General features: G+C 42.9%; 1 protein-coding gene across 4 annotated transcripts in view; it reads left to right on the top strand.

The window, feature by feature from the left end:
- ephb2b (eph receptor B2b) overlaps nucleotides 1–27,380 on the top strand; it is a 96,588-nt gene that overhangs the window by 23,493 nt on the left and 45,715 nt on the right. For all 4 annotated transcript variants that reach the window (XM_049733440.2, XM_049733438.2, XM_049733441.1 and 1 more), the window contains exon 3: nucleotides 17,274–17,353. In XM_049733440.2, the coding sequence (XP_049589397.1) occupies nucleotides 17,274–17,353 (80 nt within the window). The remainder of the gene's footprint in view (nucleotides 1–17,273; nucleotides 17,354–27,380) is intronic.

The following is a 27,380-nucleotide window of genomic DNA, read 5'->3' as shown; positions in this document are numbered from 1 at the left end:
TTGACATAAAAGAGACATGGAAATAATCGACGCCGGGAACGGTGCCAGTCGAGCCGAGGCTGGAAAAAACAGAGATGGGGGAAAAAAAAAGACAGTTTCAAAAGGTTTTGTTCGGATGTCACAGTTCTTGTGTCTTCTGTAAAAACAGTCACTACTTCCAGGTGGAAACTTTCTTTTGTACAGCATTAACGTCCTAGATCCAGTGCAGTGGAGCGATTGCTGAAACCTCTCGGTTCCTTTTTCATAGCGAATCCTCTAAACGATGCTCAGATGTTTTACTAAACAAAGAGCTTTTGCTTTAGCATGGTTTGTTCCCTATAAAAATTACAGAGTAGAGCCGGCCAGGAACTCTTCCAGAACGTTTCAAGTCAAGTAATGGTGCAACAAGGGAGCTGATGTTGAGCCTCCACAGCAGTTTTATCCAGGTCCACGCAGATGTGGTTAATTGCGTTCTGTCGGGAACGGTCGTCAAATGAGTCCGCCCGTAACCTTCATGCATTAATCACAGTAAATTACACCGAGGAAGGTGCAGCGACGCACAGGGCCAATTAACCTTTTAGCCTTCGTCTGAATGTAGCGAATGGGCCTGGTTTTCCAGACGGGGCCTTGCGTTATTCTATTGGGTCACCCACAGAAGCGTGTCCAGGACGTGATGTTCCAACCTCCCCCACATCTTCCAACTGCCACTTCACCACATCCAGACATTGTCCTCATCAGGGCTGGTCTCCACCCTTGGGGATCCTGGAGCAGACTGGAAATCAAGGAGACCTTTGTGTGTGTGTGTCTTGCGGTTTTCTCACAGCTGTTGGTTGCGTTTATTTCAAAAGGACTCCTACTAGAGTAACCCACCAACCCATGCCACAAACTCCACTCGCTGATATTTATTTAGTTTAATTTAGCTGATGTTTGACGCTGACCTTGTGATAACCACCAGCTCAAGCGTCGAGGCCCCCCCTCAAGAAATCAGCACCAAGCCTTCAGGGATTTAAGAGCCTATCTGATTTAGCCATGCAATCTTAAAATAACAGGGATTTGAAGCTTGAAAGTTTTTGCTGTCATTGCTTTGGCAGAGTGTAACTCTGAGCAAATTTCTTAATATTATCCTGTGGCTTGTAAAATGAAATAAAAACCACAAACTACATGGTTTTTGTTTTTGCGGTCATCCTTGTCTGAGATTTCGCCTGAAGATGTGATTTGTGGATTTTGCTGTTTTTGACTGAAAACATTTATGTATCAAGTAAAAATAGCACATCTCAGGCAGTTGGCAAATTAAATCAATGATAAATCAAAGCTTCAAGCAGTTAGCATAGGCTTTTTGTTACCATGAGGACCAGGGGCGGAGCCAATTGAGGTGAAGCACGGAGTAGCTCCGCAGTGTTGGCAATTTCACTTTGTTAATTGGTGTAGCTATTCAGTTTTTCCACAAACTCAAATTTCCACCTTTTCTCCATGTCAACATCTTAGCTGGACATTTACATCCAAAGCGAGCGATGTAAGCATATAGTTGTCCAAAAGATTACAAATTACGATTCATTATTTGATACAAGGGGCTATGTCAATACTTGTGTTACTTTCCCTTTATACCGTGAGCCATGAGAAAGCAGAAGAAGGGTGCGTAGACAGATAAATGAGAGGCAAATACTGCACGCTGCCGCTTGAGTCGGTTCCCAGACCGAAGCTGGCACGGCATTGCCTCTATCCCTTGTGGTCCGGTTAGCGCTGGACTCCACTCTGACGTCTCTTGGACTGATTGGCGCTGTGAGGCTCCCTGACCAAACAATGAAAACGGGCTCGTGGCCCTAACATGCTGCCCTCTTGTTACTCGCTACCCTGTGCCCCTGTGAGAACCAGTTGTCACATGACCAGAGTCATGGATGAAAAGGGAATGCGGAAAACCAGAATCCCCACTCGACAACCCACGAGCCTTCAAATAAAAAATGCTTTCCAAATGTTTCAGAAATACTCACACTCTACTCAATTACAATTGATATAAAATATCAATACTCCAGATACTTGAAAAATCTACTTAGGTACACGTTCACACGCATTTTGCATCCGTACTTTTGTGTTTGTGTGTGTTCTGATAACACACATCCACTTCATACATGTGCACAAACCCCAGCTTGTGCTCAGACACATGTGTGGCCACCCACGCGCACACACAACAGGCGCGACCGACAGTAAAACACGACCTTGGCTGCTCTAATGCCCAAAAGAACACGACCCCTTGTCATCCACACCGGGGCCTTTTTCTCCCTTGGGGGTGCAGAAGATGGGGAGGGACTTTTCAAGGTTGAAACATGATTTTACCCCCTAAAGTGCCATCTAAGAAGAAAAGGGTCTCGCACAGACACTTTCATGACATGGTCCCCTCCTTGTATGTTTCAAAGCGTTTCCAGGTTGTGCCCTGTTTGAAGCTGACACAAAATACAATTTATTATATAGTTTTTTTTAAGATTTATTTTTACTTTTACTGTAAAACATAACAAACCCCGACATTGAAAAAAAATTAGAGAATTTCTCCAATACAATTTATTGTATTGCCATATATTTTATATATTTGTATTAGTAATAATATTTCAATTTTATTTTTGAATGAAATCAAAAGAAGTGCAGATTTTTAATGAGCACTTTTCCGGACTATAGACCCCGTCATCCGCCTGCCCGCCCAACCACCCACCCACCCCAAAACACTTTTGTTGCTGCTCAACTGGAATTCCTCACGGATCACTACCCCTGCCCTCTTTATTCCCCTTCTGTGCCTCTTTCGACACCTGGCCGCTGCCCCCCCACGCCCCCAATTTACCCCCCCACCCTCCCTAACATTCTCATTAATCGCCCCTGATATTGATGGGAGTTGAATGCTGGCAAATGACTGCCTATGAAGACCCTTTCGTACACCCTGCTTCTCACCCTGGCACACACACACACACACACACACACACACACACGTGCGCACGCGCACGCGCACGCGCACGCACACGCACACGCACACGCACACGCACACACACACAAACGCACACTGGCCTTATTAGCATGCCAGCGATTCAGCAGGCCTGTGAAGCAACCCCTGTGTGATTCAACTGTCTTTAGCCGTCTCCGTCTACCTTATTATTATCTCATCTATCTCTTCAGTTGTTGATCAGAGTTTTTTGGAGTCAGTTTGATTTATTTTCCACTCAGTTGGTGACTGCTACGTATGGCTAGAGAGTATAGGAGGGCGTCATCAGAAGTAAATCAGTGTCCAGTCTAAAACGGTGTTTAAAAGTGTTTCTCAGATGTGGCATTTGGAACTGGATTTCCTATTTCTCTCATCCTTGTTAGGGTCAAGGTTGAGCTTGGCATCACCCACTACGCACATCCATCTGTTGAATATCTATGGTGCTTGTTCACATTATGGTGCTTGTTCGAGTTCTAAATACAGTAAATATTTGTATGAATAGCACTTCCGGCCACAATCAGTATATAGAACAACCAAATGAAAAACGGGAATGATGGAGAAAATGTTGGGATTGAAGACCCTCTGTACCAGACTGACTATTTTCTTTCTTAATCTGGTAGTCTGACAGGTTCATTTTCTCTGACAACAATCTTCCTTAATGACATCTTTGACCTCCAATGTTATCTTAACACGGTGCAGTGAAGTCATTCCTAATGATACCGCAGCACCAGTTTCACCAGTTACTATAGCAACGGTTGGTTATCGGGCCTTATCAGTGAGGCTTTGGCCCAACACTGATCCACACAAAATGACGTCTACCTCCTCACCGCTTCACGCGTCTGAAGGTCTGAATATCAAAGAAGGGAGCCTGTCAGTCTTTGAAGAGATCCTTCTCTTATGTGTGTCACAGGCAAAAAAACACTGATACAATGCCAGCCCAAAAGTCTAACAAACATGCAAAACACTTAGCCATTGAGAAGATAAGGAGAAACAAAGTGCCCTGTCAGGTTAAGTGGCGGTAATGACCTCAAGAAAAACAGAACAGTGCTCAGTGAAGAACTTTGCATTCCACCGAGAACACTTAAAGCTTTGCTGATGCTGTTTGTTTAGCTCACAGGTTACCTTGTCTCAACAAAATGCCACCAGACACATTTGATGGTACGTTTATATTACGCCGTTATGTGTCCTCCCCCCCCCCTTTAATGTTCCATCATGGTTAATGAAGTCCATTACAGTCTATTAAATACTTCTTGGCTTGATTCACATTAATCCTGATACGCATCATGACATGAAGAGGATGAAAAAAAGCTTTTTTCAAATGTGGATAAAAACTCATGCCAATGTGACCCGCACGATAAATCAAAACTACAGTAAAAGCAGACATCATTAAATAAGATTGAAATATGGTACATTAGAGATGCACAGCCCATTAAATAAGAAAAAACATGGGTCATATTGATGTTACTTGCATTTTATCCAATGCGGATAAAATCAGGCGAGGCTAAACCCCCCCCCCCCCAAAAAAAAAAACATTATCTCAGGTGAGTTGCTTGAAATTAAAAATCATACTTTCACTAGATTTTAACTTTTATTTGTAAGCAGACTTGAACACATTAGGTTAAAACACTCTGTACATTTTCTGTACATTTTCTGTAAATTGAAAGAACATACCCATTCAATAAGAAACATGTTTGTTTGCTTTAGTGAGACGCACAAAGTGACGAATGTGGTTTGACAAGTGTGACAAAAACAGAAAGGATAACGGTGTCATTTTTGTAAATGGCAGGCCACAACACCGTTTTAATCTGTTTTCGTATATAAACTGCATCGTAATGACTCTTTGCCAATGACAAACTGTAAATTATTCAGGTCGCATTTGATTATGATTAAAAAAAGCAAATGTTTGCCTCTCATCGCTGGAATATTAGACAAAACCCTTGAGTGCAGCTTTAATTAAAGCCATCAGACATTTTCATGAGTCGATGCAAAAACAAATTCCCACTACCTATGAAATATTGACAAGACAGCCTGTAAAAGTGTCATTCTTTTGTTAAACAAGGACTGGATTTATTAGCGTCATTCAAAAGGCTGCATGAAATTCATTAATGTGTTATTGTTCTTGCGGTTTTAATAATTGCGCGCATGTCGTTTTAATTCAAATTTTGGACTTTGTTGTCAATTCTTTGTGCTCCGTCTCCATTGGGTTTATCACATCAAGGATTAAAAGTAATACAATGAGAAACTTATTACTTCTTTGAACCAAAATAGGAATGTTGCAAAGCAAACAAAACAGGAATATTGCAAGATGTTTTTCAAACGAATAAACATGGCTAACCTCAAACGTTTTAAGACCGATGTCCTTAAATGTTAACCACCACCGAAATCTGTAAATGTCAACCATTTATATCTTTTTGGTAGTTTTTTTTTTCAAGCTAAACCCAGTCCCAAGCAGTCACAGTAAAAACCACAAAATCTGACTTTTAAGGAGAAATATATTGTGAGCCCAAATAAGAAGTTTCTAAGAAATGTAATTGTTTCTATTTGAGTTTTTTTGCAGCGTTGTTCCCGATTCTGAATTGGCTTTGGTGCATGGAGCGCTAGTAACCGCACTGTTGATCAGTGTTTGTCTTCACTCTGCCTTGCGCTTATTTTCAGCAGACTTCCGTGAAACCATTAGCCGCCTCTTCAGGTTCCACTCGACAGCATATGGGGGTCAATGGAGGGCCCTAAAGGTGCCTTAAGAGCCCGTCAGTCGGTACAGTCCGCTTATCATCGGGATGTTGATCGCAGAGGGGCTTAAAGTGTGCCTGTACTGTAAATGATATTTGGGTTACGCCAAAGCCTGGTGGAGGCACTAATGGTCACCGCAGTGCAGCAGGCAGACACATGAGCACTACTGCTGCTTCTGTTTGTCTGCTTTATAGACCTGCAGAGGGGAGTCGTGAACCCATAACTCTTTGGACAATTGCGGCATTGGCATCGGGACTACGGTATGTTTGAGATGGGGCAGTGATGATGGTTATGCGGACGCAGCTGTTTGGGCCGGTTGGGCAATGAGGCAGAATGCGAATGAAAAGTACAGTCGTGATATACAGTCCACGACACACTTGGTGATTGGTTGTATTGCAACCAAAAAATTGCGAGCTCTTATTGGGAAACATGATTATGGTAAAACACAATATACTGTGTATTCAACTTACATCCAAACCTCAATTGTTACTTGAAAGCATATTTTGCTGTGACATTGCATTTTTTGTCAGCTCTTACTTCTGCATTGTTACAACACCGTTCAGGTGTGATTAAAATCTGGGATTTCAGGAAAAATAGTTGGCGATAGTCACCCACTCATAATAGCCAGTTGCAGACCTGGCACAGCTGCGGAACAGTTCTTTTGACTGTCTACATGGCGCTTTTTTTCCCCCTTTTAATTTCTACAAGTGTTGTAAAACCACAAGTTGTAATTGAAAACATTTTGTCATCCCGACTCCTTGGCCAACATAGTGATGTGATGCTACTCATTTCCCACCCATTAAAGCTACACCATCGTCTCTCTTGTCAAGTTACGTCACCGGCATCCAAATAGCAACTGATAATTTGTTCTAAAATGCACCACTGATGATGTCCTGTGATGTTCCCGATGGACACATTAACCACCTGACATCCATCTTGGCAATCGGAGCGTATCGACTGGCAAACGATCAACACGCTGGGTGTGAACCGACTACGTTGCTGCAAATTCATCATCTGGACACGCACTAAGTGTTGTACCTGAACCCAAGACAAAAATAGCAACAGCTTTTGATTGACTTCTACATGACATGTAAGCAGTTAATGCAAGTCCAAGACAGACACAAAACCCGAACTTAAAACGCCCTGACATTTCTTCAGCAGCCATTTTCCTCACAAAAGTGGCACAAGCTGTTCGTTTACATCAATGATTGAGCATAACCACAACGGAGAGAGGCGCAGTCTCATTAATACAGTCGGCGTGAAACATTTACACGATCACTCTGGGACACATAGCTGCTCCATTTGTACAGCAGAAACAAACAACTCGATGGATGACGGAGAACATCGCATGGGAAGTGTCTGGAAACATGCTATCGCTGCCGTCACTTGTCATTTGCTGTCGTGAGGTGGAGGGTTTTGGAGGGGCTTTGATAGAACCCAGTCTAACTCAAACATAATCATATGAAGATTTAGCTCTCAATACTATCAATTGTCTTCATCTGGTGGAAGCGCCTCGTTCCGTTTTGTAAATATTTGCAGTCTGGCAGGCGTAGACTGTTTGCGGCAGCAATGTTGCAGAACAATGTTTAGATTGCTTCCAAATGGATTGTCCCAATATGCGCAATCAAGTGATCCTGACTTGTGTCGTCAAAACATATCAAATCCACAGATATTTGCTGTGATGACAGATTGTAGCCAGGCTCGCTAGCGAAAACACTAATAAGCAAACTGCAGACGCCAAACATCCTTGACCTTAAATCACTCCATTTGATTCAGGACAGGTTTTGACCTTGCGGGTTAACGGTTCAACCTAAAATGAGATAAGAACTCAGGGCTTTGGGCACAGGAATTTACAGCAGCTTTTAACGGATCTTTGAAGAGGGAGAAGTGCTCTTTAAATGCATGTAGAATGGCTCATAAAATGGAAGTGTTTGTCTGATTTTAATGGTTTGACTTGGCATGTGATCTGCAGGCCAAAGCTGCTTGCCCAGGTACCAGATAGTGGGGGGGGGGGGGGGGGGGGATCTTTTTATCAGCAAGACAAGGACAGATCGGCTCCATAAAAAGAGATGCCAGAAGCATCCACACACTTGTGCACAGGCAAAGTAGTGTACACATGCTTTTGTTTGTAGCTAAAGTCAAACTAAAGTCAGAGCTTTGAGTGAGACAAGACACGGCCTCGTGTGTCACTTCACAGATGGCTTGATCAAGATCGTACAAAGCAAAACACACAAAGCCACATCCCTGAACTGAAAAACTTTCATAGATTTAAAGGTGAAACGTGTTCAGCAACCAAGAATTTGTTAAGTTGCCTTTAGTTCAACCTTTGTGCGATACCATGAACTTGACGACTGCGAATCTGCACAAACGTACCAAGCAAAACGAGAAAAAACAACTTTGCTTTAATGGTGATATACTGTAGTTTGCTTTTTATGTTTTTGTTCCACCTCGGTATAGTTTACATAGGTGCTTTACTGCTAGTTCTTTTTCTTTGTTAACTTTGAAACCCAATGCTTAACTTGAAATCTTAACCCTTAAAACCCTGCTTTCAAATCCCAAATTTAGCTTTTATAATCATAGCCCTAACACAAGAACTAACAACTAACAAGAGTCCATTGCTCTTCACCCTGCTGACGCATGACTGCACTGCGACCTACAGCGACAACCGCATAGTGAAGTTTGCTGACGACACGACTCTGGTGGGTCTCATCACGAAGGGCGACGAGACTCGGTACAGGTCGGAAGTTGACCTTCTGACCACGTGGTGCAGGGACAACAACCTCCTGCTGAACGTAAACAAGACCAAGGAAATTGTTGTTGACTTCTGGAAGGGTCACACAAAACACCTGCCGCTGATCATCGTCGGTGCTGTGGTGGAGAGGGTGAGCTGCACCAAGTTCCTGGGGGTGCACATCAGTGAGGACCTCTCCTGGTCCGCAAACACCGCATCACTGGCAAAGAAAGCTCAGCGCCGCCTGCACTTCCTGCGGAAGCTCAGGCGTGCATGTGCTCCTCAGGCAGTCCTGTCTACATTCTACCGTGGCACCATTGAGAGCGTCCTCACCAGTTGCATCGCTGTCTTGGGTGGTAGCTGCACTGAAAAGAACTTGAAGGCCCTGCAGTGCATAGTGAATACGGCTGGTAAGGTTATTGGTGCTTCGCTCCCCTCCCTGAAGGACATTTACATCTCCCATCTCGCCCGCAAGGCAACCACGATTGCGAGTGATGTGAGTCACCCAGCTCACTCTTTGTTTGACCTTCTGCCCTCTGGGAAGAGGTACAGGAGCCTGCGCTCCCGCACCACCAGACTCGCCAACAGCTTCTTTCTCCAGGCTGTTAGGACCCTGAACTCGCTACCCCCTTCTGCGTAGCGTGTGGCACTGTTGCGCTATTTTCTGGAATGTCTGCTGTACGCTCACTTGCTCCTTTTTGCTCCTCTTATTTATTTGTTGTGTTATTTATTCATTATTTATTCAGCACGCTGTTGTTTACTTGTTTACTTGATTGTCTATTGTGGGCCATGTCTTGTCACCGTGGGATAGCGGGGAACGAAATTTCGGTTTCTTCGTGTGTCTTTGGCATGTGGAGAAATTGACAATAAAGCTGACTTTGACTTTTTGACTAATTTGAAATATTCATTTTAATCCCTAATTTTATTAAAAGAGACAAATTGTGCATTTTTCTTCCACAATTTAAAACATACCATGTCATGGTTTTTCGTCAAAACGCACCAAAGATGAGGATGTATTTCTCCTCGCTGATATTAGCCGTTTTTAGGGTTCTTTGTGTTTAAGAGGAATGAGCTACTGCCCCCTTCTAACTTTACCTGTAGGCCATTGGCGAGTAAGACTTTCATTACCGTGACAACGAAGGTCGGAGCTAGGATGTCGTAACGAGGCTCTTGGTTGACAACTCGCCCAGAGTGTGACGAAAAAAGACAAGACTTGTAAAGAGTGTGCCGCATGCATCGGACACTTCGTGAATACCAATAGGTAAATTAGTAAATGATGAATGGCTGATATTGTACTGTGATTGCTTACTTAACTTGGAATACTTCTATTGTTATCCACCCTCATTCGTCCTTAATTACCAGGCAATGATGGGAAATGGGTCCCATTGCTCCTACACAGCCGTCAGAATATATAAATTCACCTCACGCTTTGTTAGTCGATGAATGCTGGTCAGCAGTTCTGCTTGCTGGCAGGGCCTGTGGTATTGTTATTACCTGCACAGCACAACACCCACAAAAGAGGAAGAGGGGGGCGGGGCGAGGTTGGTAGACGTAGAAAGCAAAACCTGCCGTGAGGGGGATTGCAGCGGCAACGCGTCAATCTTCCACGGAGCTGCGTACATTTCTAATTATTGCACTTTTAACTAATGGCTTGTAGGCAAGGCGTGGCAGGGTGGCACTGATTGTTGCTAGTGATTGGTGATTAGTGCTAGTGTCATTTAGATGCAAAGTATTCCCAAGGCACGAGACCGTCACGTTGCTTATGAATACATTAATGTCATTGAAACGACCCCCTTTCCCTGCGATGTGGTCAACGATCAAGTGCTGCTTGTAGGATTCATTCCAAATTTCCGCTGCAGGATTTTAAGTACACTACTGATGTGTTGAACAGGACTGGGGAGATTGGGATTTGGGGACATAAGGAATGTGTACGTATAAATCTTCGGACGTTCAGTGTGGTATGCCAGGTTTCTTTCCCCCGGCTAATGATTGCTTGGATGACTCATCCCTCTCGTCTTATTGCCAAATTTGTCTTCTGTGAAATATGGTGTCTGTCCCTCAGGAATGACTAATATTTTAGGCCAATTGCCATCAATGATGGATGAAACGTCAAAGTAAAATTTCAAATGATTGACGTGACACTGGAGTTGGATGGTTTGCTTGAGACATCGCTTGATGAGTGGCGCATACGGCTTAATTATATTTCCATCGAGGAGTTCAGTTGGGTGCAGCGCATTGCGGTAGTGGTTAGTGTCTGCCTCACAGTTCTGAGGTTTGGGTTTGAATCTCAGGTGTTCTCTGGGGATTCCAGATACCTTTCACATTCCAAAAACATGGGTGTTAAGTTCATTGATGACTCTAAATTTAATTGGACATGGATCGTTTGTATTAGTGCATGAATCCTGTTGATTTGATCACACAAGATGGTCAAGCATTATTTTTTTCCAATTGCCACATGGCAATAGTCAAATGTCATCCGGCTATCTATTCTTCCATATGTCATTAGGGTTTTCCCAGTTGACTTTTGGCAAGACACACGGGGTCCAGTGGGGAATGCTTGCCAGCCAATCGGGAGGCTTATTCACCCCTATGGGCAATTACACTCCGACTCCAGGCCATTTGCAGTGTGCTGTCCATTATTAATGAGCCACGGCACACACAGGTATTAAATTTGACATGCCATTCAAAATAAATTCATCTGATCAATGATGTCAAAATAATGAGGTGGAGGTTGTGACACTTACATTTCCTCCCAAGAAACACCCCTTGCAACTCCAAATAGAAACAAAATATCTGTTCACAACGCCTCAGTGAATAACGAGAATTCGGTTCAGAAGCAAAAATTGTTTATTTTGCTTCTTTGCCCTTTATCAAGTCAGGGATGTGAACGTATCGCATTGTTGATCCTCGAGCAAGTTCTGCTTTAAAGATTGTCAGCTTTCTTTGGATTACTCATGTTTTGGCTCCGAGTGTGGAGATGGGATTTCTCGAGGCAGGGGTGGATCTATTCTGGTGGTATTAAGTGTCACCTGCCACCCTTAAATCGAAAATAAACTCTTACTACTCTCGTTATCATCTCTATTAAAACAATGTAATATATATCAAAGTCAAAGTCAAAGTCTCCTTTACTGTCAATTCCTCCGCATGTCAAGACACACAAAGAGATCGAAATTACGTTTCTCACTATCCCAGGGTGACAAGACAGAGTTCACAACGCACATACACGTAAACAACACAGGAAAAATAACACAATAAGTCAACATCAATGAACAGTAAGCGTGATAGCACGCTAGCTGCTCCCGATGCACGGCAGACTCCGGTAAGATGACATATATATATATATATATATATATATATATATATATATATTATATTTTTTAAATTAACTATTAACTACTCTCTGCTATCCTCCACTTTGCGAAGAGACGTCAAGGAGAATTTAACTGATGTCAGTCATGCTAGTTAGCTACTGATAAGCCTTGGCAATGAGTTAATTATATTTATTTATTTAATCAATTGTGTAACTATCTTTTTTGTTGCTGTTTGCACTGATGACTGTAAAATACAAGCATTTTTCAAACTTTTAAAACTGAAATATACTATAAATATACTATACTTTAAAAGCTATAACACACCATCAGTCCATCATCCGATTGTTCCATTGTTGAAAAAAATAAAACACAAGGAGGGCCAGAACCTTTTTTCAAACGTACAGCAAAACAGTGGTTCTTGCATCCGGCCCTTAGGCCTCGCTGACAATTTAAGTCTCACTGACTGATAACAGAGTGCGGCTCACTCGTCTTACGTCCTGCTCGGTACTCGGTATCCTTCGGTGCTCTGAAGAGAGCGCCACTTTCCGCCTCTTTGCATTTGTGTGTAAAAACCATATTTCACATTGCACCATTCGTCTCCAAAACCAACGAGCCAGCTTCCGCCCCTGTTTTTTCCTCGTTGGTACAATGTATCCACACACGATGAGGTGAAACTGAGCTCTGTGGTCTACTTCATTGCTCCCTAAAGTACCGACATCAACTTCTCTACTCCAAACACGCCTTTTTGGAAAACAAAAATGTGCATGTCGTCATAAATCTTTGGGAGAGAGGAGATGTCTCCCGCCAGACTTCATGCATTACTGTGGAAATCTAACAACAGGTTTATCTTTGATTGTTAGGATGAAAAATTTGGGTCTACGCCATGTGGTCTGAAAGGTTCTCCAAATTTTTGGGTCCAGGAAAGAGTTTTAACCACCTCACTGTTATATTCCTTCTACCAATTAAATATAATTTATGTTGCCTATTTTCATGAAAAAGTCATGAACGCTACCAAATGTGCTTTCTTTTCAGGAAAAAAGGCATAATGTTATGCAAATAAAGTCTTAATATTAATAAGACTGAATCTTTACAAGACAATTACAGTATTAAAAATAATTCAATGTTCTAAAAAAGATGCCTTTTCTAAAAATGAAATAGGAGTCTCCTCCTAAAATAATGCACCTGTTACCAAAAGCAAATAAAGCTAATTGTATTCATGCAGGATTGTCAGATTCATGTCTTAATCATATTAATATGACAGGATTTTATTTGTCATTTATTATGTTTGTGTTATGAACACGAGCACGGCATCTCCATATGTCGGTCTGAATTTTTGATGATTTTGTCTGACAGGCCCAGGTGTTCAAGGACTCGCGTTTGAAAAGCGCTGGTCTAAATTATTCCTTAGCAGGACGAATATCCTGCCATGAATCTTTTCTAGCCTCCTCATACACCCTTCTTCCAGAGTGTGTGGTATTCCTTTATCGCTTAAATGGCCCATTAGTCAGCGTAGCTGTTCAATGCTGCCTTGTTACTCCCGATTTTGGTCATGAGTGGAATGTGACTTGTTTGCAGATATTTAGGCTGCCAGGCTTGCTTGGGTTAAACAAACTCTGTTGTTGTCATTTATTTGAACGCTATCCTCGGAACCTTGCAGAGGTGGTTTCGGCTCGCTTGCTAGAGAACTCTGCTGCAGTTCGATTCACTTCAGCTCAAGGGTGAAAACTAGATGGACGCAAGACAGACTAATGTTAAAAGCAGGGGTAAATCACTCGTCAAAACAATATGAAATAACTGATGTGAGGAGGTTGCAGTTTTGTTTGGAACATTTAAGCAATACAACGCTTACACAACTAGAATAAAATACTACTCAAAACTGGTTTTGCAGTGGTACAAGTGACAGAAATCCAAATTGCTTTATTTTCAAGTACCTGAAATGGGATTGACTGCTGGAGTTGATACTGGGCTAGATCAACTCTAAAATCCCTAATCCAGCCATCATTCCTTCTTTCCATTTTCAATTGGAAAGCAAATATAAAAAATGGAAAAAATATTATTTTGTATTCGGTTCAGATCAAAAATAGGAAAGTAAAAACTGGACTGAGTCTGATTTCAATGTTGGATTGGCTGTGTAGGTTTTGTGACAAACATTCCTAAAGATGTGCTATCTTAGCAAACTGCTATTAGTCAACTAGTTCCTAGTTAGTTCCTAACACATAATGGCACATTTGTTAAAGAATGAAAACAGCGTTTTTAAATTTTATCTTTTTTGTGTGTGTGTTGGGTTGAAAACAAAATATTTACGCAAAAACGTTTTGCAAAAACAGTTTTGGATTGTTGATTACCGTCATACACGGATGGCAATTGTTGCAGAAAGCGCTCTCAGCAAGCAGCGTCAGGGATTAAGTCTCCCAGCTCTCATTGCATATTCATGACCCCCTCCCCAGGAATCAGTTTTCTAAAAGGAAAAAGGACATATAAATGACATTCTCACTTGAATTATTTACTCGCATTGTTAACACTTGTGAATAGATTAGCGCTTGTGCATGAATGTTTCATATTTTTAGAAGGGGGGGGGGGGGGGGGGCTTTTGAAGGCGGCTAAATTTTAGAAGCACCTTTGACCGCCAGCATGGAGGCCATCTTCCCATGAGCTCGAGCGGTTATTCAACGCTTTTATGCAACACTTCACTGCCGCACAAAAGATGTAAAGACACTTAAGCAGCAGCAAGCAGGAAGTTGAGAAGCTGGCGGTTTGTCTTTGGAGTAGAGAGTACAGCAGCGGCAGCGGCGTGGCAGAGTAGCCTGCCGGAACAACCGGCATGATGAAAATCCATTACGCCGTGTCGTGGCCGCACGGCATCAAACCTCACGTCAAGAATAATGCCGTATGTGTTCAGTGTTCTCTGAAATGCACCATAGTGGTCCTCTGAGAATGCTGGACAATAGCTGAAGAAGTCAAGTGTAATTGTGTGGTGGGACTCAGCAATCACATTTCTGCGGTCCATCAGACTGTTGTGATGATGATCTGAGATGATAACCATGCAAATTTGGTGTGATTTGAATAACTTTTCCTCCCTGAGGTTTGTTTTGACCTTCAATTCAATTCTCGGTGATGAAGTGCTGCATCCACAAGGGAAAATACACTTCGATTTTGTCTTTATGTCACTTTCATCTCCAGAATCTTGTCAAAACCTTCAGCTTTTTATTACTAAATTTCTCTTCTGACTCCAAGCTGCGAGAACAAATAGCTACTAGCATAAACACAACGCCATAGCTACGTCACCGGTTGTCATGTCATTGAAAATTCCATTGGCCTTAGTTTTTGGAAATGTCAGTTGCATGACCCACATCTGCAGAGTGACAAGAGAAATCTGTCTAGCTATGTAATGTCTATCCATTTATCTACATATGTCTCCGCAAATTTATCAAATATACGTCCCTTTTAAGCCTCCGAGCATCCAAGTCTTGCTCTCGATGAAGGGCCAACATGCTTCACCACAGCTGGAAAGCAAAGGCAGAAGCTGATGTGCCGCTGGGCTCCACGGGGGGCAATGAGCTGGCAGCCAACAAATACTGCGGTGCAGAAGGCAGGCGGTTGGGAAAACTTTGCCTCTTCACGCTGATAGATGAGGTGATGTGGCAGTATCGCCACGTTTACACTTGCCGCCGCACTCTTTAGCGCGGCTAACCATGATCATGGGTCACTGTAAATAAACCTTTAGTTTCAGGACAGAAAACTGAAAAGGTCAAATTATTTTATTGAGCAATTTATTGAGTGCAACGTTGGGTTTCAAGTTAAGCACCAACGGTCAAACCCAAGTTGAGTGTCAAGTTTATTTTTTGCCAAGTCACATCATCAAAATTGCGACTCCAAGCCAGAATCCAAGACGCAATGACTTGAGTTCCCATCGCTGCAAAAGTGTGCTACTTAGTGGTAAAACGATGCGCCAAAAATCACTGCTTCCTGAGTTTCAAGGTCATGGTTCGGTCCACGTTGGGTATAGTCAAGCAACCAAAGGCAAAACATTAAACTGCTCATCTTTTGGACCACGGTTGTCTGACACTGCAAATGTTTTTATTTTGTGCAACCACTTAAAGTAAAATTGAGTAAATTCAAAACCCCATTTTTGTGGAGGCTTGCAGATTTTGACCTTTCATATTGGTCGTGGCAAGAATCTATTGAACGTGGTGCTGCTATTAACACAGCTTTACTCTACTGCTACATGCCTACCTGCATAGCAAATATGTTTTCAAATTGATCTTACAGTACAGACTAAAATTGTCAAAATTGGGACAAAAAAAGAGAATAGACAAAATGGTGTCATCTGTGTGCACTAAAAATTTTAGTGAAATCTTTCCCACTCCATCTCCCCAAGCCGCCGCAGAGGGGGTTCATTATCCGCACTGCTCCTCCACTAATTATTCTCATGGTTATGTGGGGTAATTACCATTTTGCAGCCTAACATCCACACTGCCTGCTTGGCTCGGCATCACTCGCAAAAGCCCGCCAATGGCTGCTCTATTGCAGTCTCATCAGTCTAATTATAGCATTTCCCAACTTGTGAAAACTGCAAATTCTCCCATTATGCTCGTCGGGACTGTGGTTGAAATGCTAGAAATGGGCGGAACTCGGTGGCTCAAGCCTGGAAATCTGGAAATCTGAAATCTGGGCCTCTTGAAGTCTACAAGTGGATGCAGAGTTTTTTTTAATGTAAATTGGAATATGAACAGCTCCAACTTTGCTTGTGCAAGAACATTGCCGTCTTTGACTTGTTGCTGTGTCTCATAATCCCCCTTTGGCATTTTGGGGTCACAGCAAGCCTAATCAGGAGGCCACGTTCATTAAGGAGCTGAGAAGTAGGGAACAGCAAAGAGGCCGCGAGGCCGAGGCTAAAGGCGGGGTGGGGGTGGGCTGCGGAGTGTTGTTTGAGGTGACAACATGAATGGTCTAAGCGGCAGATGATAGACAGCCGGGTCAAGCAGGTGGAATGCGGTCCGTAGAGGACCTCATGACAGACGGAACGCACGTTCTCTTTGACCCCAATTACTGGAGGTGTTTCTTTTCACCACATAATCCGCTGGCCTCCGATTGGTTTCACCAGCTTGTTTTTTTTTTTTTTTTTTTTTTTTTTTTTTTTATACCCAGCCCCAAGGAAGTCAAATATCTGACGAGACTGCCCATCTGTCAAATTTAAAAAAGCTACGATTGGCATTTGTGTGGAATGGATCACTTTTCAGTGAAGGTCATCGGCAGTCTGTCGCACTGATTCCTCTTCTTTCCTGTCAGTCACTTTGCTTTCTAGATCGACTTTTGAAAACCTTTTGAATGCTTCGGTTTGACTGTTTCAGTTCGGTTTGCATGTGTCTGTCAGTTACTTAAAGCTATAAGTAATAAAGAAAAAAAAATCCTGACTCATATGAGTGTGCTTGTGTTGAAAAGGGTGCTGATTTGGGATGCTTTTATTTGCGAGGTCGATGGAGTATCGTGGATAGCTAGTAATCTGGCGGTTGCCGTAAATCCTTGTCATCCTGACCTGCGTCTGTCCGTCTTTCCGCAGAGACACTCATGGACTCCACCACAGCCACAGCCGAGCTCGGCTGGACCGTCTATCCGGTGTCGGGATCCAGCGACAACAGCGTGAGTCACGCCGGCCACATCGTTTGCCAAAAGTGTCAAAGTCATGTGTGTGAGTGTGTGTGGTCAACCTCTGCTTTTTGTAAGCGTGCGTACGTTTGTTCAATCTCCATGACAAATGCACTGGTTTCTCTGCACCACTGTTTGGGTTTCTCACTCTGAGGTCAAAGTTGAATCTATGAGCCGGGAACCAACCAAAGGAGGAGCCCAGTGGGTGTTTTGAGGGGGGCTGCACTTCATTTAGAGACCCCAATAGGAATAGACACCAAGTCGACCTTTTTGATGAAACGATATGGAAATGTCATACCTTCATTGTCTGGAGTGAAATTATCATGATAATCTGTTTTATCGCAATATTAGCAAAAGAAAAAAAGTGCCAGAGGGGATTGTAATAAAACAATGTCCTTTTAGTTCCATTCAAAATAATCAACTGGTTACTAATAATAATAAAATAATTAGGGCCCATAATCTGCCATTAGTTCTGCTAATTGCGAAATATTTTTTTCCCACACATTAACGCATTACAACATAAAACAAACATAATGGCAATCAAACATCTACTACTTCAAAATAGGAAATAAAAAAATGGTCAAATTTTTGTCTCTGTTGTTAGTTAAACAACTGCGAGGCACTTTCTGAGTTATTTGTTTTGTTTATGCGGTTTGTATTTGCATTAATGATCCCCTCTGTGACCCATTGAACCATCACAGACTTGAGAGCTAAATAGTTTGCTGATGCGGACGCAAAGCTTCGGAGGCGATGGCGTTGTTTGATGCTTAACGTTTCCATCGAGGCTGCCAAGATTCCCACATTCCTGGCGGCCACATGCAAGACATGCAGGGTGCGCAGGCGCGCCAAAACCAGTGTCTCGGTTTTGCATCGTTTCTGTGCCATTAGATTCCGTCTTCTCTAGGATAGGACCAAAAAGAGGGAAGATGTCGACTTATTTTCTGGAGCTTTCCCCAAGAAAACAACAAAAAAGCCCATTGCCAATATCTCTCAATTATTTACGCTTCTGTGGTTTGTAATAAAGATGGTTTGAATTAGCTCCCGTCGCGCTGGTGAGGCTGGCCTTCGCCTGTCCCATGATAACTTTAAAGATGTTCTTCATCTCCTCCATCCTGTGAACGCCCGCTGTCGCCTTCCTGCTGTTCCTGACAAGCAACGCGGTCTAACGGCTTCCTTTTTCTCCTGCCATCACCGGAGTCTGTCAGTTATTTTCATGACCGCATTTCCTCATGTCGTGGCCAGGGACGTTTATTTATCCAGCATTACCGGACATTTACCGGGCAATTATTTATACAAATGTTTCAGAGTAATAACAAAATATTGACATGGATTGATTGTTTTTTTTTTTTCTTATCTTCGGATCAGATTGTTCTTTTCTTTGGTCCTTAACTTTTTTCTTAGAATGGTGACAGAGGTGGTCCCTTTCTGATCCATTTGCTCCTTAGTTGGCTAGCTTAATGCTAATACTTAAATGGGAAACTGCTCGCACGGGACATCGATGTTGCGGTATTTTGACCCATTAAACTTCCATCCGTCCATCATCTGGGGTCGGGTTGTGGTCGCAGCACCTCTTCTGGAGGTATCCCGAGGCATTCCCAGGCCGGACGTAATGCCTGGCCCGTCCCTGGGAAAATGTGAGTACTCGGGACAGCTTTACAGGTGCCACTCATGCTCGACAGATGCTACGTTATTTTGTGGCATAAACAAAGGGCGACTGAGCATGATGCACTGAGCTCACCCTTAGGCCCAGCACAACAGGTGAAGAAACTCACACACACGCTATGTGCACATACTGTACATGCTGGGTTCCTCGGGCTCAACCGGTGGATCAGTAATATCCAAGTCAAGCGCTTTTTGAGCTTCATGAAATTCCTCCGGATGTGACACCAGATACTTTGCGGCCCGATGGAAATCCAAACATGTATAAGCAGAATATAAAGTCAGAAATGTTCTGTCAGTTGGAGTTATTCTACTCCCGCTTTACTATACATTAGAATGTCAAATTAATCACATAGGAATTTTCCTTCCTGTGTTTTTTTTCTGGCGCCCGCAGCTCTTTTCGTACGAATCTTCCCTTTAATTGTAAAAAATGGCAGCCAGACTTAACCCCGAATGCACTGACAACCGGTGGAAAATGTACATGGAGCACAATTTTTCCTCGGGCGGTATGGGGATGTTCTTGATACCCATGCTGGTTAACCGGCGCAGACAGCATGTTTTAGGAATAATAAAGTATGCATTTCGAATTTTGTAGAATTGCTTCAGTGAATATGTGGTGACATGCCGACGACCAAAAGAAAATAAATGGCTTAATTTTTAACATCTGAAGCTATTTAAAAAAAAAAAAAGGTTGTGCCCATATTTGTTTTTAAATGAAGCAGCCTACTTCTAAAAATTGGCCTACAAAAAAGTTCCTTAGAGCCATATCTTAAACCCAACAGAAAATCCATCATTTTAATGTTCTTATAATAATATCGCCTTATCTGAGGTCTTTTGTAGAGATCTTTTTCTTCTTCTTTTTTTTAACTCCACTTCTTTCATACTACATATTCAGCTTGGGACCTCTGGACTGCAGTCCATAATATTGGATACTTGTTTTTCTGTGACCACTCTTAGCTAGTGGAGTGATGATTGCAACTTTTCAAAAACAACCTTGTTTGCGCACACCAAGCATCAGAACAAGTATATGACACACCTCTTGTGAAGAGCAATCCAGCATTGCAGACTTAAGTAGTCAATGTGTTCTCCTCAAGTGGGCTGCAGAAATGCCACCAAGGACTGCTTCGACCCTGTGACCTACTTCTCAACCCTTGTAGGTGCTGAAGTGCGCTGTCAACGACAGCTAGTTAGCTGTAAACGGGTGCGCGGCAGGGAGCTAATGTAAAAGCGCGACTGAGGTCTTCCACCAGGCGACATGGCGTCTTCGGTTTTTTATTACGTCGTAATGCTGGAATTCTTAGTGTGTCACAAGTTATCCAAAATAGCAGAGAAATGTCGTTAGGACATTAAGGAGGGGTTGTTACGCTTTCATTTTACAATTTAAGACCATTCTCAGGTGTCTTAATGACTCGTGTCAAATTAATTGACGTTTTCATCAAAATACCCCAAGGATCAAGATTAATAGAACTTTAAAGGCAATCAGTGTAGAAATATGTCACAGATTCAATTTATTAAATGCAACTACAAACTATGAGACTGCTGGTGTCTTTCTATCGCTGTTCCATAGAAAGCACTTTAACGTATTGTGTATGTGTTTGGTACTCTAGCTGCACTGCAGCTCAGAGGAAAAAGCTCCAAGGGGTCATCAACGCAGCACAGAAGATCGTTGGCTGCCCTCTCCCCACACTGGAAGACTTACACAGAACATTCTGAAGGACATTTCCCACCCTGGCCACTCCCTTTTCGAACTGTTGCCATCAGGCAGACGCTACAGATCGATTAGGTCAAGGACTAGCAGATTTGCAAACAGTTTTTAGCCCACAGCGGTAGTCACGTTAAATGCCGCTAAAAAAAAAAGATTGTCGGTGTATGTCTGTGTATGTTCTTCTGTAGGTCTTTTAGATTGTACTTTTTTAATCTTTTTAATCTTTATTCTATTTATTCTATTTATTTTATTCTATGCACTGATCAGCTGGCACTTTTAAATTTCGTTGTACAAGTGAGACAATGACAATAAAGATCTATTCTAAAGATCTATTCTATTCCATTTACACTGACCACAAATGACAAGGGACAACCTATGAGTGAATACCAATGTCAACTAGATCCTTAGAGGTGTATGTTTTTGACGCAATGTGAGTCATCCTCCGAGGAAAGAGAAAATGGAGCGATGTGAATAATTGATTTACATCTGTCAGTGATGATGTAGCGTTGGCAGCACTCGGAGTGCTGTGTACATTGAAATTCACAATGCGAGCGCCAACACCACAGCTTTTAGAAAAAAAAAATAGTGTCAGGAGCATATCCCCACTGCTGCCGGACTCTTTTATTGCTGAGAAGCAGATGCTGTGCTGATATGAGGCCTCGTATAAATAATATACAGTAGATGACATGACAGATGACATGACATGGGAGAAAGTATTTTTTGGCTTAGGAACATACCACCCCAAAGCTCGCTTACAGTTCTAATGTTTCTCATAAGATAAACAGATGCGCTAAATTCTGAAGCTTTTCAGACTGTGCCAGCTAATTTAGGTGGAGTATGATGGGAAAATTTGATGTCATCATTTTGAGACTTTGCAAAGTTATCAGTCACAAGGTCTTAGCAAATAGTACATGCAGGTCACCATCAAGACGTAAATAATAATTACCGTATTTGCCGGTGTATTGGTCGACCTTTTTCGATCCAAAATCGACCGAAAAAAATCGACCTCGACTTATACACCGAGTCATAAAATTTAACTTTGTATTCATCGCTTCAAATGTGATGGTAACCAAGGCCGTTTCTCATGCATCTCATTGTGCGTTGCACTTAGAAAATTTGAACCGGGCGGCGTGCGCGAGTGCGCGGCCGGCTGGAAGTCGAATGAGGCGCCGCGATCTCCTCCGCGGTGCTTATAAACAGCCGATCCGCTCGGCGGGGGCTATTTTCGGCCACTTGGCGCGTGCGCACGGCCTCCCGGATGTGCCGGGCGGGTGCGCGAGCTCGCCGGCCGCTGGAAGTCCAATGAGGCGCCGCGATCTCCTCCCGGTGCTTATAAACAGCCGATCCGCTCGGCGGGGGCTATTTTCGGCCACTTGGCGCGTGCGCACGGCCTCCCGGATGTGCCGGGCGGGTGCGCGAGCTCGCCGGCCGCTGGAAGTCCAATGAGGCGCCGCGATCTCCTCCGCGGTGCTTATAAACAGCCGATCCGCTCGGCGGGGGCTATTTTCGGCCACTTGGCGCGTGCGCACGGCCTCCCGGATGTGCCGGGCGGGTGCGCGAGCTCGCCGGCCGCTGGAAGTCCAATGAGGCGCCGCGATCTCCTCCGCTGTGCTTATAAACAGCCGATCCGCTCGGCGGGGGCTATTTTCGGCCACTTGGCGCGTGCGCACGGCCTCCCGGATGTGCCGGGCGGGTGCGTGAGCTCGCCGGCCGCTGGAAGTCCAATGAGGCGCCGCGATCTCCTCCGCAGTGCTTATAAAGTGCCGATCCGCTCGGCTTGGAGCTATTTCCGGCCTCCCGTTGGTGCCGGGCGGCGTGCGCGAGCTCGCCGGCCGCGATCTCCTCCGCGGTGCTTATAAACAGCCGCATGCGCACGGCCTCCGGGAATTTGAACACATTTCGTCAATAAATTTCGCATATTGAATTTTGAAGTTTAATATAATGCAACAATTGAGCTCGACTTATACAAAGGATATATCATAAAATCGTAAATTTCCGTCGAATTTTAGGGGGTCGACTTATACACCGAGTCGACCTGTACACCGGCAAATACGGTATTTAATTATTGTCTACAATTATTTAAATAATTATACATTTATAATTAATAATTATATATACGTCTATATAATGAATTAATTATTAAACTGATAAATATTAAACCACTAAAAGAAGACAAATATTGATGTTTCTCCACCTGAATACTGAAAAAAACCTGCATCCACCAAATAACACTAAATCACTTGTATGATATAAAACTCACAAAGAAACAGCTGGTCATATCGTCACAGGTTAGAATAAGTGCCCACCCCCAAAAACAACCCTGGAACAAACGTCATAGAATAAGCCACTTTCTACTCCTGCTTTCACGTGAAGACCTTGAGGGCTGAGACTAACCGTTAGTCTACTCCCATTTGAGAACCACTGGTCTAGAGTCTAGACCAGGTGTGGGCAAACATTTTGACTGGCGGGCCGAATTTGGTTCTAAATTTTGATCGGGGGGCCGAACCAGGAGCAGACGGATGTAGTGTTTGTGTGACGTAATAGAAATGACATGTAACGGTCATTGCATAAAAGGTTTGTGCTTTTAGTAGGTAGTAAAGCATGGATATTAAAAAAAAAAAAGCTTTTTGAAAACAAATGCATTTATTTACAGCATTAAAAATATATTTCACCCAAAACTACTATCAGTGATTCTCATTAAATACGACACTGTTATTATGAATAATAGTTTCCATCACTTCAGGGCCTGCAGGTCAGATTTATGAAATATGTTTATCTAATGAGGCGAAATCACATCAAACGGCAAACATTCTGACCAAATACATCATCTTGAAGAATTAGTGAAAGAATACTTTTAAATAAAGTAATAAAGAAATCAATAGTATTGTTGGTCTCCCTTTTTTGCTAGTGCATCATGGTCTGGAGTAAAATTTGTTGTGGTAATTCTTAGGATAGAGCCGAGGTGTCGGTCCGTTAACCTAGAGCTGTGACGGGCTTTGTTGACGTTCATGTGGCGGAACGTCTGCTCACACGCGTAGGTCGAGTCAAATTGTCCTCTCTTTTTTTTTTTTAAACACTCGGCACTCAGTGTCCACCTTTCTTTTCCTCGGGCCACTCATTATAGTGGAAGGATTCCAGGGGAACTTTTGTGGGTGGCATTAACGTAAAACTGTATCTGAAAGCTCAGCGCGCGAATTACGAGAATGCTGACGTCACAGCCCACAGTCGAAATTCGGCACTGATGGAAATAGAGCGCGGAGTGCGCCGGTTCCGTACTACTTAGTACGTACACGCACTTGTCAGTGTGCACTGAACTTTCTGACACGGCTTCCGGGAGCAAATGCGCGGGCAGGCGCTTCCCCATCTATTGGGGAAACATACTAATTGCAGGGAAAATGACCCAGAAAAAAAGTTCAATAATACAATTTATTCAGGTTTGGCAGGCCGGATTAAACGGCCCCGTGGGCCGGATGTGGCCCGCAGGCCGTAGTTTGCTCATGTCTGGACTAACGTCTGGCGACATGCAGCACCCGCGCTACCTTCACCTTGGCTGCTTAAAACACATGACCACCCTGTCGCAGCACTCCCCAACCAAAAGCTGTGAAAATGACGACGTTTCTTCTAATTTCACACTCGGCACTTGATCGTTAGGCCCTTATTATGCCCCATTTGCTTCCCTCCACTGGCCGTGATGAAAGCGGGCCAAAGGAGCTGTGACAGGACAAAAAGGGGCCCCTCCAGCACAACACATTTTGTTTGGGGTCTTTTTTTTTGCTGCCCCACCGCTTCCCCCTCCCGCATGACCGCCATGGCTTCTCCCCAGTAGCCCCCACCTGTCTCTGTATTAGTTTGTGTCTAACTACGAGCGTCCTGTGAGCTGCAGATGGTCTGCTCTTGTTTAATTGGCCCTTGGCTTCCCTGCCGCTCGTCAGCAAGTGGGAAAGGTCAATGGCTGCTTCTGACCTGCGATGATAATGCGTGCTTAGGAACAAAAAACAAACGGTGCCAGCGTATCTCTATCCTGTCTCATCCTGTTTGGAAGCAAAATAAGTTGATATTTTGAGAGTATTACCACACTCCAAAACACCCCAAACTTTGCAGCCATGTTCTATAAGGTGAATATTTTATCTGCGAGAGTTAAAATACAAAATTCAGCCCCCTAGGAGCGAACACACAAAAAAGTCTCAAGAAGGCATGCACAAAAAGTCACAGTCTGCCATTTAAGGACGAAACAACCATTTGTCATTTTGCCACATTTCCAGTGGTCTTGACTTTCCCGGCAGTTTGCCCATTGCTACCAAATTTGAACTCCATGCACCAGACAAATAGACACCACAAAATTGTAGATGTTGTCAGAGTATGGCAGTGAAGTTTTGGCTCACGCAAATTCAAAATATTGAATAATATAGATTGAGAATCCAACTCTCAAAGCCAATAGGTTTCACAGTATTGTGATTCCACAATATTGCTTTAAAAGAGACCATGTTGCCCACCCAAGTCACCAACTATGTTCCCTGTCAGACAACAGATTGAAAGTTTTCAGATCTCACTAAACAAGTTTGTCTGTGTCAGTATTTGTATTATCCCTGGCCGCATGTGTCCATTTCTTTTGTTTAGTTTTCGCCCTGGAAATGGTCTGGGCTAAACCGAGCATCGCACTCAATGGTGATGAATTAGGACATGGGAATAAAGAATTTGAGCCGTTCTAATTAGACACAGAGTGTTTGATGGAATGCCAGTTTTTGTAGCAAGAGGGGCTGACTTTCCCCTCCCCGGCCGCCGTCAAAATGTGTCAAAGTCCTGGCTAAGTGGGCTCTAATTTGAGAGATTATATCAACTGTGAAGTGGAGCGACTGCAGCTGATGCAAAGCTGCTCTCTGGGGTTGAGAAACACTTTTCCCCCCTCGAGCTGAGATGTCAAGGTCAAGGTTGCGACCTGTTTGCTGATGCCAGTGCATAGTGTTTAATGTTGATGCCCTTGATCTGCGGCCAAGGGGCCTGAAGACATCTGTAGAAAGACGGACAGAGAAATCGAGAGAGAGAGAGGTCTTACTTTGGTGTGTAAAATGCAGACCAGATTCGGGGTGAATTCGATAAGTCTTCATGCGGTCGCTCGGTGGAATATTCTATCCGTTGCTCTGGATGTGATTGATGTTTCTCGGGATTTGCCTGAAGTGAAAAGAAGCTTTTCACCGTGCCAGGAAGCCATTACGGTATGCGCTCCATTAAGATACAAAAGACACAACAATGTCGGATGCGATGTCGCCCGGAGCGAGTTGAGTGTCACATCAGACTCGGAAACATGGGCTCAAACCTCTATTAATATACATACAGTGTTTTTTTTTTTTTTTTTCTTCATTCTAATTTGCAGAATTGATTAGACAGTAAATAAATAAATAAATAAATAAATAAATAAATAAATACAATGTGCAGCACTATGAAAGTTGCTTGTGAGCACGTCTGACCCACTTCCCGACTGTGATGTAAAGCACAGTGACTTTAAGTTCAGCATCTTCGGAAGGAATTACAGTATGAGAATAGTTTCTCCAATCATAGCCAACACTTTGGTAAACATTAATATTAGCTGGCGTGGAGCACCAAATTTTATTCATCAGCATGCCATCGTAAAAAAAAAAGATAAAAAATCCCTTGTGTTTGTTACTCAATATTAGCAATGATGGTACTCGGACTGTCTGATAACATCTGCAGGTTTATCATAAGCACCCACTTCCGATAAAAAAATCTATATCTATAAAAATATACTATATCCCCAAAAATGCACATCACGCCTGTTTAATTAATATTTAAAAATTGTGGTGAAAAAAATTGCAATAATTTGCCCAATCTATATTTAGTACATTCCTTTGAAATAAACTATTGTGATTAAAATGTCACTTACATCTGTTAAATCAAGAAAAAGAATTTATGTATCCCCAAAATCTGCTTATACAGTGACTCCATTTAACATGCAGAATAACAGAAGGGTTCAAGTCACGCTCAAGCTTCAGTGAACACTTTGATTGAAAAAAAGCAAGTATAATTAAGAACTGACAACTTTACCGCCCAATACAACAAATCACAGTCCTTCAACAAGAGCTAAAATGATACGCGCTGTTAACACTGCCCGGCATACTATAAAAAAAAAAAAAAAATGAAGCAGGAGGTTGCATTTGATCTGTAAACGTTATCAGCCACACATTTCCGCCAATGTTTGTGGATAAGCGAGACACGGATCATGACATCAGTGCAAATTTACTTGGCGAAAAAGTTAACAGCGAGTGGAAATACAAATGAATTGGCCATCTGTCATGTATTGTCTTTTTCTCCTGGTCTGTGTGTTCTTGAAATAGAATAACGTACCTCTTGTTGTCACTGCAGTGCAATTACTTGTGCAGTGAGCGCTTTCGTGAGATGCTTAAAATACCCGATAAGGGGAAAAAATGGATTAATTTCTTTTGCGTATGTGCAATTAAAACTAAGACAAAATTAATCCACAATATATGGAAAGTTGATGCAATCAAGTTCAACATTGATACAGATAGACGATGCATTGTCACACTCGCATGGGAACTTTAATGAGTCCATACAATTATGACTATATTTTTAATTAAATGGGCAGCACAATACAATACTGGATATTATGATTGTAAAGAAGTT

This window comes from Syngnathus scovelli, chromosome 11, assembly GCF_024217435.2.
Source record: "Syngnathus scovelli strain Florida chromosome 11, RoL_Ssco_1.2, whole genome shotgun sequence".
Classification (NCBI taxonomy): Eukaryota; Metazoa; Chordata; class Actinopteri; order Syngnathiformes; family Syngnathidae; genus Syngnathus; species Syngnathus scovelli.
This window is presented reverse-complemented; position numbering and strand designations above follow the sequence as displayed.